Source organism: Cygnus olor, chromosome 7 (assembly GCF_009769625.2).
Source record: "Cygnus olor isolate bCygOlo1 chromosome 7, bCygOlo1.pri.v2, whole genome shotgun sequence".
Lineage (NCBI taxonomy): Eukaryota > Metazoa > Chordata > Aves > Anseriformes > Anatidae > Cygnus > Cygnus olor.
In genome coordinates this window covers 2,233,262-2,249,375 of record NC_049175.1, presented here as the reverse complement: position 1 = coordinate 2,249,375, position 16,114 = coordinate 2,233,262, and the positions used below count along the sequence as shown (strand labels likewise).

The 16,114-nt window shown below is 35.2% G+C and overlaps 1 protein-coding gene across 5 annotated transcripts in view; it reads right to left on the bottom strand.

Moving 5' to 3' along the window:
• The window catches only part of LRMDA (leucine rich melanocyte differentiation associated), a 691,516-nt gene that overhangs the window by 285,115 nt on the left and 390,287 nt on the right, over positions 1 to 16,114 (bottom strand). For all 5 annotated transcript variants that reach the window (XM_040564606.1, XM_040564605.1, XM_040564607.1 and 2 more), the window contains 2 exons: positions 15,892 to 16,018; positions 5,741 to 5,880 (listed from right to left, as the gene is read on the bottom strand). In XM_040564606.1, the coding sequence (XP_040420540.1) occupies positions 5,741 to 5,880; positions 15,892 to 16,018 (267 nt within the window). The remainder of the gene's footprint in view (positions 1 to 5,740; positions 5,881 to 15,891; positions 16,019 to 16,114) is intronic.

Here is a 16,114-nt window from a genome sequence, read left to right as displayed (position 1 = left end):
CAAGTTGTAGAATATGGTTGGCCTCGTGATACTGACAGATACCAGCATCATCCATGAGCCACACTACAAGAAAATCTTAAAAGTGGCAATAAATTACTTTTGGGGATAATGTTTTATTTTCTACTACTACAGGAAAAGAACTTAAAATTTGGATGTGCTAGAGTTTTAGAAAAAATAAACTGTTCCACTAAACCTTAATGGAATACTATGCTTAAGAGCTAGATTTTGTATAGTCCTTCATTTTGTACTTGCAATAACAAAAACTGGAATATAAAACTGTAGTACATGCTTTATATTTAAAAATGAAAATTAATCTGAACTTAAAAAATACAGAAATATTTACTGAGAAGAATGCAGAAATGTTTAGCTCTACCTGTATCATAACTAACACCTACTGGAAGATTCAATACCTGTGTTATTGCATTCCCTCTTTTTGATGATCACTGAACATAAAACTAACAGACTTATTTCCAACTTTGAAGGGTTGATTATGCTCTCAGTTACGTTACTGTAAACTAGCAGTAATAAATAACCTGAAGATGGTAAATCTGCATCAGCATTCAAATAGGGAGAGATGAAAACAAAGATCCAAATTAGGATCAAGCAAGTTTATGAAACTGAACTAGATTTTCTTCCGTAATTATTTCTTCTGCACCACCAAGATAAAAGAAAAGTTTTTCCCTACACAAAGCAGCACATTGCTGGCTGCAGAATTTCCATCTGTAACAAAGCTACCTCAGCACAGAGTTAAGGAAACCAGGTCATGACTTCAACCAACCATCTTCCAGAACAGAAGGCATGATGTTAGAGGTTCACATAGCCTCTACGCAAACTTGGCACTAGTTGGTGATGGCCAAGTAATTCTTCAAATCATTCAGAAATTCAGACCCCTGCAAATACTTTAACCTCTTCTGCTCTAAGTCAATATAGCAATCTGTATGAATTAGAAAAATCTCCATATACGTAACAATAATTATAGATATGCTTTGACTTATTGCATTAGTATGGACAAATTTAGGTATTCTGGACTTCAATTTATCTAGCTGGAAAAAAAAAAAAAATCACATTATAACAGCCCTTGCTCCTAAATCCTTACAATGGCTAACCTAAGTTGGAATTTGTGCAGCTATCTGATGTCTATTAAATGTACTTTTCTTCTTCCAGGTACTGTAGAAATCACAAGGCCTTATGTAAACAGTGAAGTAGTAGAGATTCATAGATTATACAGATATACAGAAATGCCCTAAATATCCCATGACTACATAAAATGAATATCACAGTGCCACAAACTGAAATCCCTCCTTCTAAAAGGGAGCCTCATTAATAAGTTCAATGACAACTGACCAAGCACATTAGCGTTAGTTTCATTGACAAGTGAGGACTTCTGGTCTCCTACTGCTTCTTGAATATGTACTTATATTACCATACATTCAATAACCAGACTATTTAAAATAAATGAGGTTTTGTCTCAAAATTATATATATATTTAAAATAGCAAGAAAGCTGGAAACTCTATAAGAGGACTCAACATTTCACAGAATCAAATGGAATGGGAATAGCTGATTTAGCTTGAAAAGCTAATCCATACAAAATGCTTGCACTTCCTTTCTTACTGTTATATCTTAAGAGGACTTCATAAGGTTATCACCATTTGCTCCCCCTGCCAAAGATAGCGTATCTAGTATATGTGCTTTTAAGCTAATTTAAAATAAACTCGGGCATTTGTTTCCAATTGCCCTTGTTTCCATGTCAACAGCACTTAATGAATGCATCATTCCAGGAAATGTCAATAAGGAGGAAAGAAGAATGAACAAGCACTGAAAACTTCACACACAGCATACATCCTTCACAATCATATCACTTTAATGAAAATAGGTGAGGTCACCTGCAGCTTTAGCAACTCCTATGTAATACGTTCTGACCCAGATGATTTTTCACAGTTCAGTAACATCATGTTTGAAGTTTTCACTGCAAACAATACACCCAAAGGACTGACCAAGTGTGGGTACAAGAGAAGCAACCAGCAATTACTGTGTTGACTTCTGTTACTTTGATCTCCAGGTCACGACCTTTGCTTTCACGCAATCTTCAAAGTAGAGATTGTAGAATAGGTTATTTTAGAACGTGCACTGTGTTGCAAGCTATTTTTTCTATGTGTTTGTTGCTTCCTGTTTAAGGCAAAAGCTGTTTACAATCTTTCCTATCACCATTAAATTTTAGTTATTTGGCTTTTAATTCCAGCAGTAAGGAGCAGTTTCTGAAATTTTCCCTTGCCCTCACCCCCAGATAACCTTTTACGAAATGTCATCTCTCAAAAAAAAATAAGAAATAAAAATAAAAAAATAAAAAGTAAAGACTAATAGTGCAATATTTTCTTACAAAAAGAAACTGTAGCCATTTTTATAATGATGAAAAAAACATGACTTTTTAAAATGAACCATACAAGTTCGCTATAAAAATAGCGCTGAATGAAACTTTCCATTTTCATTTTCCTCTCCAAGCAAAAGTTTCAAGAATAAGCACAGAAAAGTCATCAGCTTGTTCTCCTACAGATTTGGAAGTAAGGAGAAATAATAACAAGACATTTGAGGGGAAAATAAATAAATAAATAACACAAACACTTTACAGTTTCTCTTCTATTCTTTTTCAAAAAAAATAACCCACTCAAATGTTACCATGTTTCTTAGGAAAAAAATAACCTCTTTGAGAAAAAGTGACAACAAAGGTTTTGGATAACCCCTATTTGTAATGAAAGAAATAGTCAAAAGATTTAGCATTGACCTTCTCATAGAAATGGTACACCCTTGGATTACCTGAGAATCCAGATCTTTACACCTTGACAAAAAACAGTTTTACACATTATCCAACTATTTTAATAAACTTATTATTTTTAAAAACATGTAATATTCCTTTTTATCTCTGTTGCTAACATCACAGCAAATTAATAGATAAAGTTTTTAAGAAGTTGATCTAGTGCAATTTTTACGGATGAGATTTTGGGGGGTTTGCAGATCTTTTCAGTTTGCAGAAATGCAAAGATTAAATAAAGCTTTGATTTCTAGCACCTTTCTCTTCTGGTTGAGGAATTAAATAGCCTGAACTCCAATTGAACTCAGTAGGAATGAAATTAAAGCTCAATGAAAAATGAAGCTGTGGTTCCAGTGGTCACTGTGAAATTTTGCAAAAAGTTCCTGTTCAGAACAAAACAAAAAACAGTCAAAGTTTTTGGTAAAGTAAAATGTTGATGTTATATGGGGTTCACTGAAATGCACTGTTTTGATGCTTCCTATGTGAGAAATTTTCTCTAAAAAGTCTCTAAAAACTAAAAATCTTATGGAAAAAATATTATTTCAAACCCTTAAAAAAACATCAGAACTACTTCAAATGTTTGCTGGTAGATTTGAAGCAATGCATTTTTTAAAATAGAAATATTTTCAAATCCAGACAGCTTGTTGCTGCTAGTTCTAGAGATAAACTTGTAAACTCTGGGGAAGGAAGAAAAAATTCCGTGTCTTTAAGATGCTTCAGAACATGTATTCAAAACTGAATAGCTAATACAGTCCTTTTAATCAATTCCACCGTTATTCCTGAATAGTGATAGGTGAATATATTCCAGTGAAGACAAACATATATATATAACCACACACACACACATTATTTTTATTTGTTGGTTTGAATGTAATGCTGTCTGGCAAACATTTTATATAACATAAGAAAGTTATGGAAAAGTATCAGGAAGCTTTCATTACAGCAACAGAACCATAAATCATTCAACTAATTAGAAGTCCATTCTTCTTTCTTGAAAGAGCTTTAATTATCCCAAGTTTATATGGAAAAAATACCTTTTTTTTTTTTTTTTTTTTTTTAAATTGAGGGAAAGAACCTGGAAGCAATGTTGCAGTTTCCACCAGTGCATAAATAGAATCACTTCACGGTTTTTGACACAGTGGTTTGCCATGAAGTGACCTAAAACTACCTTGACCTCCCTGAAATCAACATTTTGCACTGAAATGAAACAACAGACATGCTTGTTTTGATGTATGGCTGTGTGACATATTATAAATATTACATCACATAACCACAGAGGATGTCAATCAATAACGAATTTTTTCAGACAGCACTAAATGAACCATGGGTTCTTGCCTCTGAATGGCTCCTTTAACATACTACTTTTGCTTAAATGATTAATAGGAGACATATTGTCAGAAAACATACTTAAAGTGAAAAACAGTAAACTGTAGAAATATCATTCATTTTTTAAGCAATTCTCCAGTGCAAATGTCACATAAATTTACATAGAGACAGCACTGTTAGACTCCTCTAAGCTGGATAGTAGGCATACCTTCTACTGGGAAAATATTTTTTAAAATATTTTCAATGGGAAAATATTTATTAAATCTCAGCTGGTCTACTCGTTGAAAACTAATATACTACAGCTGTGCTAGACTCAAAAGTTGAATTGTTAGGAGGTGAAAATCTTTAGCCTAACAACAACCAAGAAATCCTTCTGAAAAGTCTGGAACAAAGAAAAAAATGTATCCACACCCAGAAAAGCTGTGTTGCTGTTTCAGTCTACAGCATTTATGAGCAATAAAGAGCTGCATCCAATTCATGCAACTTCCCAATAAACCTGCTCTTAGTCTCCTCCACTTCGTGCTGTTCATACTAACTCCCACAGAATAGTTTGGATTATGTGAAGATATTTTCAGAGTTTTATTTTATAACTCTGAATATTGCAAGTGATCTGCTAACAAGAACTAAGCTTGGTCTCAGTCTCTGTAAGGTTGTCAGCACACTGACCACCAGCGCTGCTTGGCTCTGACTTGCCTCACAGAGACCCATTTTCAACTGATTTGAAAAATGCAAATACACAGAGACTGAAATCTTGTATCAGATGTGACCAAGGAAAGGGATTTTTTTTTAAATGATCAGTGTCTCACTTGCCTAAAGGTTATAGCTATGAAAAATTGTCACTTCAGCAGATATACCATAAGCTTCGGACCTATACTCAGAGTCATCATCAGTCACAAGTATTTTTATTTATTTTTTTTTAAATAACCCTTGTAATTTTTAACATTGCAGTTGGACAGGTAGTACTTTATCAGGCTTCCATGTTAATTTCCAGATGACCTTTTGTGTAATCTAGCTGATTAAAATTGCATTATAGAGATAGCTTTCTTTTTCTGATTTGGATTTTAAACACTGACTGCTCTCAGTTAAGAACCACAATACATAAGGAGTCTTTTCTTCTGTGTTCTTTAACAGTATCTTGATAACTATAATAGAAGAAATGCATCACCATAATCAAACGTTAGCAGTAGACAATGTAACTGGCTAAAAGTCACTACTCACTATAGTGACTTCTTTTTTTTTTAATTTTTAACTGCCACCCTTAGTGTATGTAACTGTTGCCTTGCCTTGGCCTTAAAGAGGAGAGGTGATAGGTAAACACATACAAGCACCCACATTCAAGAGAGCCTCTGAACACCTGCTCAATTCAAACATGTGCTGTACCACACTGAAATATTTCTTGAAATAGGGCTCCTGAGAGTGATCACATTGAAATGGGTTTACTGAAATTCATAGGTGTTTCACAGCAGAATATGGCAGAGTGCTTTCAAAATAGAGGAGAGTAAGTGATACTTGCTTGGGACTACGAGTTGGGTTTAGTTCAGTATTTCTTCATTTTTAAGAAACAAAACTGACATACTGTATTATATTTACAAGTGAAAACACTAACCTGTACCTCTGGTAGTCATCTTCATCCTTTTCTTTGCAGACCAGTTCATTGGGGCAGGCCACATTTCCAAGCAAGCTGAGGTACTGTAGTGAGGGCACAACTTCAGCCAAATGATCCAAAAGGCTTTCTAATTCTGTTATGTGTCAAAGGTTGTGAGTTAAGGATTCAATGACATTAATGAAAAAAGCATTTAGAGTTGCATCACTGCTGATTTAAACATACATTTCAATAAATGACAATCAAATTTAGTATGGCATTCAGGAAAATGTCACATTAATTGTTCCAAGGCAAACAGGGATAAACTTCAGTCAGTTTTTTTGCATGGAATGAAAGAATTTGGCTGTTTTGTCATTCTTTTCTCCTCCTTTCTTTCCTAGGTGGTTCGCTACAAAACATTAAAACTTTGACAAAATGATGGATGCTGTGTGGTAAAATGGCTAGCAATTGCTGGAGCCATGAAACTTTTCCAGCATGGAAACAAACAGTTTCACAGCACATTCATCACTAATATATTCAGTCCACTGGAAAACGAGGTTAAAAAAAAAAAGTCAAACCACAACAACCTACTTTCACTCTCAGAATATAAATGCTTTGAGTACCACAGTAACACATTTGTAATTACTCAATTAGTATATGTGAATAAATGATTCTCTAAGTGCAACTTGTAGACTTAACTGTTATAAGACATGTACTTTACACATGAAGCTTTGAAGTCCCATAAAGTATTAGACTATTCATTAAAATAGCCTTATATTTTGGTATATGAGGTGTTTCAACTGAAGCGTATTCCTCAGAACATAAACAATGATGACACGCCTTCAATATTGTGAAATACATTAAACAAACAACCAAAGATTAATCATTTAACCACTGCATATTGGTAATCACAGCTTAGGCTTAAGTATAACAACAATATTCAACTATTTGCACTTTACTGATTAAACAAACAAAACAAGTTATTTTGTTAAAGTGTAATGTTATAGTCTCTGAGAGGACTCTTACTACACATTTGTTTTCTTCCATTTATACGCAAAGGAAAAGTCATGGTTCTCAGAAAATATGCCATATGTATGCTTGTATACGGTTTTCAATGTTTAAAGCCTGAGTGGCTTAGACAATAGTAATAATTATTCAAGCCATTAAAGGTATTTCATTGTTCTGTTTTTTATCCACTCCTGCTGCTACAAACCACAACTGTTGTTTCAAATCTTCAGTTCACCTGTGTGCTATATTTATACTTGATTTACGTGTTTCTCTTATCTTTGTTTTTTTTTTAGCTGATGGAATTTACTTTATTTCTTCACCTCAATATCTTAAGGGCAACAGAAGCAATACAGAATGAAAGCTCAGCTTCATTGTTAAAAATGTTGTCTTCCTTTTGTTAGCCTGAATTTCATTTTATTTACAAATATGTAAGAACATGCTGACAATTACTAATTTTATTATATTAAAATCGTATATCTATACTCATGGTTAATATTTTGTCCCATAAGGTCTGAGGAAATCATACTAAAATATTTTGCATGAGCAAGAAAAATTGGGTTTGGAATTAGTTCTATGAATGGCCACAATATGGAATGCTATACTCTATCAAGCAATCAACTAGGTCCCAACTAGAAAAAATGTCTTGCAGCAACATACAATATAACTCTTCTTTGTTAGCCAGGATGAAGACACCACCAAAATTTTCAGCATTTCACTTCTGGACTTTAGATCATATACAAACTTTTAACATTAAGTATTTTCATAGCTCTTTCAGGAAGTATGTGGCTGTGATGGGAAGGTCACAAATTCTTTTTTCACACAGGTTCAAATGAGAGGCTTTCTAAAATTTCCAAGGACTGTTAGAGAAGTCCTTGAATCTGGCACCCTCCCTCAGCCAGGAGAAACACTTAATTTCTTGCAGGACTTTAAATTGCACAAAGGTTCCCTGAGAGAAATAGTTTATTATTAAAAAAGTCAGTTATTTCCATAATGTTAATCACTCACAGAGTTAACTGTTGCAAGGTTTAGATCCCATCTGCCCTGTTGAGGGGACACAAGACCACCACCAACAACTTTTTGCTTCTTTTATGGAGTAAAAATATATACTTATTACTTGTCAATTCAGTAGAATTTCTTATGGGGTAGAATTTTTTCTCCCCAGTAATTGGTGAAGGTTTATTATGACGGATGTATTCTAACTCTCATTAAACCACACAGACTTACAGACAAATACCAAAACATATTTGTACATGTACTATAGAAGAAAAGCATCAACTTAGATTGGCAAAGTATAAGATTAAACATCAAAGTTCCTATTGAAAGCAAAAGGGAGACATACCATGCTCACTAAGGCTCTTGGGTAACTAACAGTAGTTGATAACCTGCATCTCAAACATCTAAATCTCCCCAAAGTTGGAAAGTAGTGTCTAGGTTTTAATATTTCACATCCAAACTGTAAGCATGGATTTTTGAGGCAGAAACTCTCCCATAAAAATTCTCTCAAGGAAAGATGACCAGGAAACACACACAGGCCTCTTACCACCCAGTTCTGTGTGAGACTCTCCCAGATCTTTTCTGTGTTATCATTTATGCATTTCCATCTATTGAAATAGATGGATATTCAGCATCCTAGCATTATTTCAATTTTAGCTGCAATAGAAGCAGAAACATGACAAACCCCAAGATCAGACAATCACCCGGGATGTAGAAGGTCACTAATTCACATAAAATTTGAAGCTTTGCAGACTTGGGCAGCCTAAAAATCACAGGAGAATAGTAATACTTGAAAACCAACCAACCTGTGACTTACGACAGTTAACTTGTAATGCCAGAATTGGCCATCATATCACAACTAAAATAACCGTACTCAAGTTCATTAATTAAAACTTGTGTTCTGTAGGACTTAAACTCTTTTTCTATTCCTCTAAAACAATAAAAAAAAAAAAGTAATTGAAAGGAGTTACAGAATGTTTTTTCCAATGATCCCCATCCACCTGCCATCATGGTTATCCTCCACAAAGCAGGTAGGAAGAAAGGATATCCTGTTCAAATTCTCATTAGCATTTCTCAGAGATGCTAAGTCATGGTGCACTTCTGGTGTACTGTTTGGTTAATTACCATATCATATACTTATTTTAAAACAAAATAGTGGAACTACACCAATGGAATTCCAAAGTGTTAAGTTTTTCTAAGAAATGCTAGGAAAATACAGAGGAAGAAAGTCAAAAGCAATTTTGAAGTTTTATTCCCAGTTTCCTTTCCATGGTTGCAGCCTGAAGAGTGCCATCTTGGTGCAACCAGAGCCAAAGGGCTGCAAAATCCTCCTGTGCTAAGACCAATTTCAGCTCTGTTCTCTCCAAAAAGGAAAGCCACGATTAAATCCATGCACAGTGCGAAGGAAACATTATTTATTTATTTAAAGCTCAATGACAGCAAATTTTTCCTGAACTGATTTTTTCCTGACAGAGGTATCACTGGTCACCAGATGAATACGTAACAGTGATGAAAATACTTATACGTAGTCCCTATCATCTGAAAATTGTTTTAAATTGTCACTGTTATGACAATTAAAATGCCATGGTGTACCAATCCATCTCCTTATTCAACAGTGTTATCATTACCAATTTATTAACACTTTTCTTTCTAGGGGATGTTTTATTATTACAAAAGTCAGTTAAACTCTAAGTTTTGTTTTTTTTTTTAAACTCTCCAAACCTTTAACTAATAAGCTAAAACATTAATTCTTAGCAATGATACAACAACAGTCCCCTCCAAAAGCACAACCTGATCTCCATGAACAATTAACAGAAACATACTAGATGTATTTTAAAATTTCATCCTCATTAAAAGATAATGAGTTCTTGCACCACTTCCAGTTTTAAATTAGGGAAACATTTACAAGAACTGGGTATCTCTCATATGCATATTAACTTTTTAAAGCTTCTTAATTATGTTGCATGTATGCACACCAACACACTTGTATATTTATAGTAGACTGTTCACAGCATACCTATGCACAAGCACACGCAACTGGTTACCACATCCTTTGTTAAGAAAATCAAATGCTACACTACATATTAAAACAATATCAATGTAATTACTTGGAAAATACTGTACTACAGTCAGCAGTCCAATTAACCTGCTGAGCAAAATTTATCCTAGAAATGTGCATGTTGGAGTTTTCTACTTTCTTTGACTATCTCATACCTATTATGATAGGTTTTGAGGTTCTCAAGAAGGCAAAAAAACAGGCAACCAAAAGCCTGGCAAATGACATATCTCCCTTCTCTAAGAACTAACGTGGCTTGTAGCAGTCTTGCTGCTCTAAGTGTTCAGGACTGATGCTGAACATCCCAAACTCCATACTGTTTTCTCTCTTACCAATATTTTTGGTTCATAAATTGCTTTTTCAGCGATTATGAACTGCTGGTAAAACCTACACAGAAACACAACATCTGATAACAGTTTCTAAATGAAATTATTCTACATAACTGCATAAAATGCTATGCTAATGTAACTGTCCAAATAAACTAACCTATATATATTTCATATCTCACCACTCAGGGTTTTTTGTTTGTTTGTTTTTGTTTTGTTTTTAATACAGTTTGAAGTCTGGAAGGGAAACTGGAATTTCTTTCTGCAACCTTTTCCTCTGCCAGCAGTTCTTTTTACCAGTCACACTCAAATTGACTTTATGAGAAAAGTAACCATTCTTACTCTCTCTCTCTCTCTCTCTCAGTGCTTTCCAAGTTGTACTGCCATTTTCTTTCAAAAAACTTGTATTCATCTTCTCAATTTTTTGGCCATCCTGCTTTCCCAAAACAGTTGAGAAAGAGCATTCATGACCTTCTGTAATTACAGTTTTTGGAAGTTCTTGGAAGCAATGGGACAAAACAAGGAGCAATCACCTCTATATTCAAAATATTCACAAAATGTTTGCCTAGAGAATATCAGAAACATCACACAGAATTCTAGACCACCACACAGAAAGACACAAAGCTGCCACTCAAAAGTCTTCTGTCAACCAACGATGTCATGCAGATGCTGTAGTCAACATAGCATTAAAACAGCTGGATAGCACTTTACCAGTCATAAATGAGTAAGGTACCTGTATTTATTCACATTTGAAACATTTGCTTCAATTAAATTTATCACAAACATGATGTAGCAATCACAAGCGATTCCCCAGGCAAATAGCCTTGAAGCAGAAGTTACCAGTTCTCCTCTGAATGCAGTATGAAAAGATCTTTGCCACCTGAACGCTTTTCCATTAGAATGTGCTAGGTCTTCAGGGTTGGATAACCACAGAAATAGCTTGCAATATGCAAGTATACATCTTCCCCTTCTCTGTGTGCAATAGGATGTCACACACAGTCATTTGTATGCCACATTCTGGTCTGAACCCTGTCTGATGGGGAGATAAGGCCTTGAGATAGGGCCTTGTTCACTCACATTAAAACCACAATGCTGAAGAGAGAAAAGGTGCAGCACAGGTGGTAATTAAGTCCATATATCTTGTGGTGAGCTTGCTACATGCTGAATAAATACTGTCTACTGGACTAGCATTAGCTTTCTCTGCATAGCTGAAGTTTCCAGTGATTTTAAGGGTCTCTCAGAAAGCCCATGGCTCCCAGGTTGCAGATTTTAAGATATTTTTAACGTTGTTAGGCATTTAATTGGAGGTATTTGGATAATGCCCTCAATAATATGCTTTAACTTTTGGTTAGCCCTGAAGTGGTCAAGCAGTTAAAGCTTTGAGGGTCCCTTCCAACTGAGCTATTCTAGTCTATTCAAAGATGAGGAGAAGGAGATATGCTTCTATTTCTGCACTCAAATTACATTTCTGGTGCTCTAGAGCAGTCCATCCTGAAACCATATATCCTTTCTTTCTAAGTTTTTTTTTTGACACTATTCCTTCCACTTGTTGCTCAAGGTTCCCAAGACAACATAGACAATGAGGAATAAAGCAGCAGCTCACCATTTATAAAAATTCTGACAACTGCAGTCAAACTGGTCCAAATGACCACTGAAGAAGAGGAGAAGGAATTGCCTGGACTGAAGACCACCTCTCTTTTCATTGATGTTTAGCATTAGGCATTCACGTTACCTACTTGTTGCTTCAGGTACATTTCATTCTAGAAGAAAGGTGGGGTTTAGTGTGGTTAAGAGAAGGAGAAAAAAGGCTCCAAATTCAAGTAAATTCAAAATATGTTACAGCATTCATTTAGGGTTTTGGTTCATCAGGTACTGTGGCTGTCTAACGAGCCACATTCAGATTTAACCAATCTGTCACTTGGAGAGTTCTCAGAACTATATGCAGGAATAATGCTCTAATATTTCAGCTTAGATTTTTGTTTAGTAGTGATAGGGATCTGTGAATAATAGAAGATATATTATGTCTTTAATGTATTCACTCAATCTAAACATCAGGTCCTCAGCACTTAACATAATGAGATTCTAGTTAAAGACTGGGACTTCTAGGTCTTCAAGCACTTCAGAACAATGTAGGAACAAGCACACTGGCAAAATAAATGACCATCTACAGCTTGGGGTTAGGCATTATGATAAGAACTCCATGAAGACAGATTGTACTACAGGTATGTACTGGTACATTCTTTAGCTGAGGTACTTAATCCATGCTTTTTTCAAAGACTCAAGAACATATAACCCCTAGATCTGAACCACACTGATAGCTCCCCTTGTCATAAGTAATGCATATACCATTATTGGGCATTATGCCCAGCTCTGTATTTCCCACTCTGTGGTGTGAAATATTTTAGTTTTCCTCTAAATCATTCCAAAACTAGACTTGGATTCAATGTTTGCATTCTACATCTACATTCAACATCTTTATTCTTTAATGTTAAATGAATGACCAGCTTACTGGACTTAAGTAAAGAAAGCGAGCTTTTACCTGAGAGAATCTCAGACCTGTTTTGTGTCAGTCCTGTCTCTTTTGAAATGAGGAAGTGAACACCAATTAATTTTCAGCAGAGAGGTGATATTTTTCAAAATATATTTGAAAAATTACCATTGCTGCTCCTTTGGGTAGCTTTAACAAATATTAAAAGGATTGAAACATCCAAGGAAATTTGAACATCTACACTATAAAGTGTAGATCCCATTGTAAGAACAGCCACTGTCAGCACAGCGAACAGCCATGAAACCCACTGTTACAACCACTGCTATAACACACACACCTCAGAATAAACCTATGCGGAGGTTTCCTGTGCAACTCCTAGTACCTAGTGAATACAGTTAAAAGAAGCGAGATTTCATGTTGTAAGTATAGGCAACTGCAGTTGTGAGTCCACATCCAAACCCAACTTCCTAACAACCACCCATCTTAGCCTGTGCTGCTTTCTGCCATCCATTGTGGCTGACAGAGAAACTAAGACGACAGGTTTCCCAAAGTAAATCATACTATACACATTAGTGACATGTAAACCAAAAACTGCACAACGTTGGTAACAAACCTTTACGTATTCCACCTATATATTAGTCTGCATTTTAAATATTTTTGAACAGATTTCACACTATACAAAACTTCAGGTATCAGACTAGGAAACATTTTTAAACTGTAATTTTTAAATCAGCTTCTTCCACTTACAGGAGAAAAACTGGTAGTGGACTACCTGTAGCTGAAATACAAAACCAGTAATTAAAGACAAAAAATAGTGGAGGATTCTAAGTATTTTTGTGATTTCGAGATAAGCTTTCATATTTGTACAGTGTATCCAGACAATACACATACAGCACCATACAATGTGTGAGCCATGTTAAAGGAGTAGAAAGCTCTTATCGGAACTATCTGGATCAAAACAAAACCACAATAAAAGGAGAGAGAGCAAACGGAGTACAGTAATATTAAGAGATCCCCAGGAAAGCTCTCACATGAGACTGAAAGTTTGCATGTTATTCTAGTTTTCACATGGATCAATTTCGCTTTTTATTTGTATGTCTCTTTCTGTCTCTCCATATGCATATATTTATGTACACGTGGTAATATTACACCAATTATTATTCCAGTGTTGTTTCCGATCTGTATTCTTCACTCATTTGTGTCCCTTCTGTAATGCTACTGTCATATATTAAGTGATCTTTCCTGTAATGTATTTCATTTATTTCCATTAAATGTAGATTTGAACATTTAAAAAAAAATCTCTAAAGAAATGATTCCTTAAAAAGAAGTGATCCAAGTTCACAAGAGCCCTTTTGCAAATATGCTATCCACACTGAAGAGAGGAATCTGGAAGGCCTCACTGCTTCTGCAGACTGCTTTATCTTCCCTACAAGAGATCACAGTTCCCTAGGGCTCAAAACATTAATGAAGAACAGTGGTTATCTTCTCTTCGCTGGGCAGTTTGTATACGTTAGATGCTTTACAAAAATTTCTGCAACTCCTCTGTTAAATTATTGGCAGCACGCTATAAAATGCATACATTATTTCTATAACCTGGGTAGATCAATATTCTCAAAGCTTCAAAATCAATCTTAAAATTATGAAGTTAAAAAATGCTAGAATAGATCAAACCCTGCTTATCATTGTCATTGACTTTGAGAGCTTACTAACTTGACAACGGTATTTTAAGTATGTCTGTGAGACCAACAAAACCTCTTCAAAGAATACTACTGACAGGATTTTTTTTTCCCTCTGATTTTGTTGACTGAGTTCTTATTTCGTATACCTGCCTTCCCTTTAGTAACTGCAAAACTCCTCCTCGATACCCCTCCACCCAAAACAGACATCCACACACACTCTAGGATCTCAGAGATGAATTCACACTTCATGCTTTGTAGATGGAAATACGCTGCATCAGACATCACTAGCATCAGCAAAAACGTTCTTGTACGTTCTTCATCAAAGCACGACCAATTCACATTTTACTGTAGCAGCAAATAATAAAACAAAACAGTTACTCAAAACCAACCCACAGAATCCTGGTATTAACCTGAAATCTAGCCAAATACCGAGTACAGTTATGACTTTCATGGCTCAAGAGACACTCTTGGCAAATTTCCAGGGCCCCCAAGTATAAAAGTTACTCTGCTGATTTTTATTTATTTATAAAGTCAAAAATAAATGCAGAAATCATAGAATCTGTAGTTATTATTATTCTCCTCAGTAGGAGGATTTTGCTTTTTAGTAGGAGGTAAATTGTTCTCTGTTTACATTGTCTGTAATAAAAGCCTGCAGTTGAACAGCCTTGTCCTCACTCTGCAATTACAAGGAGAGGGCTTTCATAGTCTGTGCTCTAAGACTCTGCAGGCCTCAGCTGGCCTTTTGGCCACAATTTGATCACCCTTCACTTTTGTAAAATCATATATTACACATCTTCAAATCTCCATAAGGGTCAAAGTATGGGAAAATGATTTAATAATCAAGTCCAAGGCCAACCCTTGCAGATAATTAGTTTTTACAGACCATTATCTATAAGCCTACAGACTGAGGGCTCCAATTCAGCAGAATGTTTCGGCAAATGCTGAAATATTTATTATGAATAAACTTAGGCAGGCACTAACTTCAGACATACGCAGAAGTGCCTAACTGGCTATGAACAGACTTGACCATCTATCTAAATATTTTCATGTATTAAGACCTTGATTTGGACAGCATTTCATTTGAATCCGTACTGAGCTGAAAACACCAAGAATACACTGACTCGCTTTTAATTGCTGCTACTGCATAGCAGCTACCACATTGAACCTATTACCAACCTCATTAACATAAAAAGAAATATTGCTTTTCTTTCTTTTTTTGTTTGTTTTTACTTTACTTTATTGTTTTAAGAGCTATTTGAAATATAAAAACTTAATATCATTTCACTGCACTCTGTATTCCACTAGAGGTCAGCCTGCAACAGAACCCCAAGCAAACACAGGAACTGCAGCACTCTGGTAGCACTCGCATTATTTTCTTTTTCTATTTTATCTATTAAAAAAGATTTCTTCAGAGCCATAACTTAGATCTCTCACTAAAATGGAGCAACAGGAAGATATAATGGTGCATTTCATTTATGAATGACCTATAATAAATTACTATGAAGTATTCCAGGTGCCAAGCAAGAGAATGCTTTGTCTGCACATGAACTATATTTCACATACTTTAATTTGGCTGACACATAAAACTCATTTGACATTTTGCAGGTATTTCTTTGAAAGGATATTTGGTTCTTGTTGAGCGTTAAGGTATGGAGGTGGGGTAACCTGGGTAACAGAAGGTCATTTCCGAGTAGATTGTTGTCCAAGATCAGCTCTTCCAAGTAACTGAATGTTTTCAGTCCTTCTAGTGACCTGCAAACGACAAAGACAACAGGAAAAATGATACTCCACTAAATCAGGGAGGCCATTATGAGCTGAAATAAATATTTTAACCTTCCCTTTCAAGAG